Genomic DNA, 6000 nt, shown 5'->3' on the forward strand with positions numbered 1-6000 from the left:
AATGGTGATTTCGCCAATGATCCAAAATCGATCCATATTTCATTATAGCATGAAACACGGGCTAAATAGCTCCAAAATCAACGTGGAGTGAACATAAAACCACGAACGAAACCTGTTGCTGTGGGTAGAGAGTCATAACTGGTTCAACATATGTCCAAATAATACGAAGACTTTCCTTCTATTTTAAGAATAGCAATGATCGTCAAATTTATAGTTGTATGAAAATTTAGAAAAGGTTCTTCTATCCTGAAATTCGATATCTCGTAACCATTGCTTCGAAGAGCTTAGAAAGCCACTCAGTCATTTATCATAATCAAATAATAGAAATGACATTTATAAAAAATAAAAAAATAATAAAAAATAAAAAAAATAAATAAATAAAGTAACATGATCCACCAATGCCGCTTTGCCATGTGGATCCATTTGCCCATGTCGTTCCATCTCCAACATATTATAGAATAATACAACAATGATCAAATAAATAATAATATACATTAAGTCAACCCATTATTCATAAAAATTAATAAATGATATATAAATAAAATAATTTAAATTTGTTTTCTTATTTTTCACTCTATTTGCAATAAACAGCCCATTAATTCTGTCACTTGAAATAAATTATTAAAAAAATAAAAAAGTCGGTGCCTGGAATTTATAAATTATAAAATAAAAAGGACAGCTTTTTGTGCATACTAAATAAGCAACGTTACCTATATAAACTCAACCTTGGTTCAGCTTCTCATACCAAATTTCCATATCTTCAAATAAATATTTTACATTTATTTTATTTTATTTTCTCCCATTTTCCCCAGAATATGACGGTATGCATCCTACCATCCCTCTTTTCTTATTTTATTTAATTTTAATTTTAATTTTAATTTTCCTCTTAATTTCTTCAGACTTTGGAGCTCCGAGTCCATATGGATTGCCCCGGTTGCGAAAGCAAAGTCCGGAGCTCGCTCCAAAAATTAAAAGGTTAGAGGTTTTAATTATAAATAAAAAATAAAAAATAAATTATTTATTGAATATGAAATCACGAAATTTATAATCATTTTATACGATTAATTATTTATTAAATGTTTCAGGTGTCGACAACGTTGAAATCGACATGTCGTTACAGAAAGTGACGGTAACCGGGTGGGCGGAGCAAAAGAAGGTTCTGAAAGCGGTTCGGAAAACCGGTCGTCGAGCGGAGCTGTGGCAGTTACCGTACAACCCGGAGCACGGTAACGAGAGTGATCCGTACCCACAGCACCATTTAAATGGGCCCGTCCCAAATTTCTATGGGCCCCAGCCCACATCGACTTACAACTATTACAAACATGGGTACGATAATCATGACCAGGCCCATCACCAAAACTTCTCCACACATTCCAACATCTTCGGCCGCCAGACTGGCTCCGTGTTTAGTGACGACAATGTCAATAATTGCTCTATTATGTAATCATTACTCTCTTAATCTTCTGCTTAAGGATCTAAAAATGACTCTTTGTTTGACAATAATAATAATATTGTACAATGTTGGGCCGGGTCTTAACGTTAAGTGGGCCCAGCATTTATGGAGTTGGGCCTTGATTGCAACCCATGACCAAGAAATATTCACCAGTTTTTTCTTTAATTGTATACCCTTGAGATATATATATATATTATATACTGAAAAAATATTAATTAAAATCAATTTATTTTTTATTTAAATTGTAGACTTTATCGATTTCAAAAAGTCAAGAATAATACACTTGAAGCAATTATTGGTGTGGGATAGAATTGAAATTTTAATAAATTACGAGGGTATTTCCGGAAATTAATTTTATTTATTTTCTAATAGTCTCTGCAAAATTTAAGACCGTCGATAGGCTGTTGGTGGACTGTGAAACGTGGCAATCGTTAATTGGTTGAAGGGAGGAAGGATTTTTCTTTTTGCTTATTAACAAAAAAATTATGATGGTATACGTGGCATGCGACTATTGGGGAGAATTTTCCGGGAATTATCTCTAATACGCGGCAAATTTGGATGTCAATTTTATTGAGACCGGAATCTTTTTGAACAGCGAAGAAGAACAAATATTTTGACATAATAATAATAAATAAATATATAATTAACAATAAGAGCAATTTCAAGGTTTTATTCTTCTGATATTGTTGGTTTCTTCGTTTCTGTGGGTCTGACTCGGTCTCTCTCCTTTTCGAGCCAGAACCACCGAAAAACCCACACTGTATAGCAAACCCTAATTCTTTGGTCTCAGATCGGCCATGGCTTCCAGTAAAGAACGCGAGAACTTTGTTTACGTCGCTAAGCTCGCCGAGCAGGCCGAGCGTTATGATGGTTTGCGGCATCTTCTTATTTTCTTCCATTTCCGTTTGATTTGTTTGCTTATGCTTTCTTATCTGTGTTTTACTTTTGACTGCCTGCTCAGATCGCATTCCTTGTGGTCGCGTGCTATGTTTTTATTTTTTCTGCCCTCTGTATTTATGCTTTTCGTGCATGGATTTGTGGCGCGATCGCTTGCCTATGTGTGTAGTGTTTCCCGGGTTTTTGTAGATTGAAGTGTTGTTATGTTCCTTTGTTTACACGATCTGTGTGAAACATGAGGAGATTTCATTTGCCTAAAATTCTGCTAAATTTCTTTGATTTAGCTTTTCGAGCAGCATTTTTTTTCTTGATCTATTGTTTTCTGTCTGATCTGTTTGATTTAATAGAAAATACTCTCTTTTTTTTTTTTTTGCAAGTGTTTTGATCTATTCCTTAGCTTGGTAGCTAATTATTAACTCTTACTTACACAGAAAACTTGGACATCGTTTTATCTGTAAGCTCAAAGCAGATTGAAGTTTCTGCCTGTTCTGTCTTTGCTTGTCCCGACGGCAAATCTCTGATTGTGGTTGGTTTTGGATGATAGATGATGATTCTGATTTTAACTTGCGTTTTTTTCATCCATTTTTGTTAAATAGAAATGGTGGAAGCAATGAAGAATGTTGCAAAGCTTGAGGTTGAATTGACAGTTGAGGAAAGAAACTTACTTTCTGTTGGATACAAGAATGTGGTTGGAGCACGGAGAGCATCATGGAGGATCTTATCATCAATAGAGCAGAAAGAAGAAGCTAAAGGAAATGAAGCAAATGCTAAACGCATCAAGGAATACAGACAAAAGGTTGAAACAGAGCTCTCTGGTATTTGTGATGATATCATGACAGTGATTGACGAGCACCTAATTCCATTGGCTTCAGCTGGGGAATCGACAGTGTTCTACTATAAGATGTGAGTATATGCTTTGATGGATAGGTGCATGACTACTCGACACTGGTGAAATTTAATCATCCTTCATTGCAGGAAAGGAGATTATTATCGTTACCTTGCTGAATTTAAATCTGGTAATGAGAAGAAAGAAGCAGCTGATCAATCGATGAAGGCATATGAGGTGGGCATTTACTTTTCCCCTTTATTTTCATATGAATCACGTGCTTCTATTCTACTCTTTATCTTGCTGTTTTCTTCTTCATTTATTAAAATTTGATCATACTTGACTTTCTCTGTCTCTCTGTTTCTAAATTTGTTGATTGTTTGTATTGCCGCTTATATCATACTGAACAAGTTTTGTATTTTGCTGAAATGTTTGGTATGTGTCTGGTTTATCATATAGATATATGCACGTTCATTTTCTTGGGATTACGACTATTTACATTCTTCCAGCAGTTGTCTGGATGATAGTTGAGAAAATTACGTGCATTTGTTCCTTTGAGAGGACAATTAAATTAAGATTTTCTTTTGCTTGTGGTACTACTTTCCCGTTTCTGATCATCAAAGAAAATTCAACTACGAATCTTCTCTTTTCTGGGGTAATACTTGTTCAAAATAAGATTTACAGGAAGAGAGTTGCCAGAAAGTTTTTGATTGGATTACTGGGAACCCGTAGGTCAAACATTTTGATTGAGAAGCAATATTGTTAACTGTACTCTCTCTTCTATCTATACATTTCCTAGCCTTTACATTTGTTCTGCTTTATCCTGTTTGTTACAGGCTGCAACCAGCTCAGCCGAATCTGAATTACCCCCTACACATCCTATCCGTTTGGGTTTGGCATTAAATTTCTCAGTCTTCTATTATGAAATCCTGAATTCACCCGAAAGGTATGATTAATGTAATATTGTCAGTAAATCTAGCTGAGTGTTGTCCTCTTCGGAGCTTTGTTGACATTGATGGTACATTGTGCTTTTTGTTGTTTAGGGCCTGCCACCTTGCAAAGCAAGCTTTTGATGAAGCCATCTCCGAACTTGACACCCTTAACGAGGAGTCATACAAAGATAGCACCTTAATCATGCAGCTTCTTAGGGACAACCTTACATTATGGACTTCTGACATCCCAGAGGATGGAGGTAATGGTGAAAATCTTTAAGTGGACTTAGCCTATATGCATTTTTGGACTCTTTTTTTTTGGGGGGGGGGGGGGGGGGGGGGGGTGTCATTTAAGCTAACTATTCTTCTGGCGAGAGTTCTCTGTTGGGGTTGTTTAAGAGAGTGAGTGTAAAAAAAAAAACCGAGGATATCATAAGCATTCAGATGATGATGGGAATGAGTCGCTAAAGACAGCTGTTGTACATGAACCCGCTCAAGATATGCACAAATTGGGTGTGTAGTATATTTGGTTGAAAGTTGAAATCCAGGATGTCCTTCATTTAGAATGAATTTCTCCTTCTCCATACTCTGTCTATAGGGATGATGGCAAATAGCAATGACTTGGTCATTTGTTTTTCTGTGTTTTAACGTGCATTACTCATTGCTACAGATGATGCCCAAAAGATCAATGGAACTGCCAAGATTTCTGGTGGTGACGATGCCGAGGTGAGTTGCTCAATCCTTGGTTGCAGTTAGTCAGTCATGTTTGAATTATTATGCCTAACCATTCTTCATTTGCTGCAGTGAAGCGGATAGCATCATAAGTGGCAGAATCACTACTCTGGAGATGATGGATGTGACTCGATAATTGCTCTTGGTGTTTAGCATAAGGAGGGTTCCTTTTATTATCTTCCCTTTGTTCTTCTCCTTTTCCCCCCCTCCCCCTTTTCTGATGCCCATTATGGTGTGGTTTTATTTTTGAGTATGATGTCTGGACACTTGTTTGGTCTATAATCTTGCATTCGCACAAGCTTTCCCTTCTCAGTGGATGGTCTCGATAGGTTGTAGGGGGATCGACTTGAATGTTTATCCATCCTGTTTAGATGAAAAATGGCATTGCCCAAATGGAGGCTTTCTGTTGAAGCATTATATATATGTTCTGTGTCAAATCTTATAAATATATCTTTCCTACCTTCCTCATGCTCTTACTCACAGCTTCTCTCTCTCTCTCTCTCTCTCTCTCTCTCTCTCTCTCTCTCCTGACGAAATATAATGTGAGTGTACAGGACACTAGGACTACTTTGCAGATCGAGGAATGCTTAAAGGTGATCCTATTCTCATCTTACTTCAGTGTATTAATTACTTTTAATTAAAAAATTGTTTTTGAGTAATTGTAGAGATGAATAAATTAGAATATGGTCAGTTTTAGTGGTTGGTTTTGCCTAGGATCTCTAAGCAAGTTTTTGAAGTTTTTGAAGTGGAAACTGGCATTATAAATGCATGGTGTGTGTCATTATGTGAACAGAAATGTAAGAAATGCTTTAAAACATTCTGTACTGTACAGCGTGTGGAGGTCACTATTTGATTGATGTGACTATGGTTCTAAGGTGCCTCCCACTTTCTTGTTGTTGCATTGGCCCATTTACATTGGAATAAACTGTGGAATTATTCCTTTATGCTTTCCATTTCACTTCATGGCATTAGCTTTTTGTTCGAAGTAACACCACCACATTGGAATAAACTGTGGAAGTGTTTGTATTATGAAATTTAGTTTTAGAATTAGATTTCAATTAATTTTTTTTTTTTAATTTTTAGGGTTTTTTTAAAAATATTTTTTTATCTTCTAAAGTTTGAACTTTATTTTTTACTTTTGTCAAATGAAAATTAAATAA

At 35.8% G+C, this 6000-nt stretch overlaps 2 protein-coding genes across 3 annotated transcripts; both read left to right on the forward strand.

The window, feature by feature from the left end:
• Positions 1-741: 741 nt before the first annotated feature.
• On the forward strand, positions 742-1641 carry LOC111776483 (Heavy metal transport/detoxification superfamily protein). The gene is made up of 3 exons (XM_023655936.2): positions 742-821; positions 900-975; positions 1086-1641. The coding sequence occupies exons 1-3, from the start codon at positions 816-818 to the stop codon at positions 1442-1444; spliced, it is 441 nt and encodes a 146-aa protein (XP_023511704.1). The 5' UTR covers positions 742-815; the 3' UTR covers positions 1445-1641.
• Positions 1642-2118: 477 nt separating this feature from the next.
• LOC111811586 (general regulatory factor 9) lies at positions 2119-5308 on the forward strand. Of its 2 annotated transcripts, XM_023698512.2 has the most exons (8): positions 2141-2323; positions 2782-2804; positions 2947-3253; positions 3326-3413; positions 4013-4122; positions 4220-4368; positions 4779-4834; positions 4913-5308. In XM_023698512.2, exons 3-8 carry the CDS (start codon positions 2949-2951, stop codon positions 4913-4915), a joined length of 711 nt encoding a protein of 236 aa, XP_023554280.1. In that variant the 5' UTR covers positions 2141-2323; positions 2782-2804; positions 2947-2948; the 3' UTR covers positions 4916-5308. The 2 variants fall into 2 exon arrangements, with proteins under 2 accessions (XP_023554279.1, XP_023554280.1); XM_023698511.2 differs by lacking the exon at positions 2782-2804 and having other exon boundaries at positions 2119-2323.
• The last annotated feature ends 692 nt before the right edge of the window (positions 5309-6000 follow it).

The sequence above is a fragment of the Cucurbita pepo genome, chromosome 15, assembly GCF_057944985.1.
Source record: "Cucurbita pepo subsp. pepo isolate OVF chromosome 15, ASM5794498v1, whole genome shotgun sequence".
Taxonomy (NCBI): domain Eukaryota; kingdom Viridiplantae; phylum Streptophyta; class Magnoliopsida; order Cucurbitales; family Cucurbitaceae; genus Cucurbita; species Cucurbita pepo.

What these genes read in the sequence shown, in the direction of transcription:
- LOC111776483 (XM_023655936.2), top strand. An exon ending in CTCGCTCCAAAAATTAAAAG is followed by an intron (nt 976 to 1,085) that starts GTTAGAGGTTTT and finishes TAAATGTTTCAG; the next exon opens with GTGTCGACAACGTTGAAATC.
- LOC111811586 (XM_023698511.2), top strand. Translation starts at nt 2,251, where the DNA reads ATGGCTTCCAGTAAAGAACGCGAGAACTTTGTTTACGTCGCTAAGCTC. An exon ending in GCAGGCCGAGCGTTATGATG is followed by an intron (nt 2,324 to 2,946) that starts GTTTGCGGCATC and finishes TTTGTTAAATAG; the next exon opens with AAATGGTGGAAGCAATGAAG. An exon ending in ATCCTGAATTCACCCGAAAG is followed by an intron (nt 4,123 to 4,219) that starts GTATGATTAATG and finishes TTTGTTGTTTAG; the next exon opens with GGCCTGCCACCTTGCAAAGC.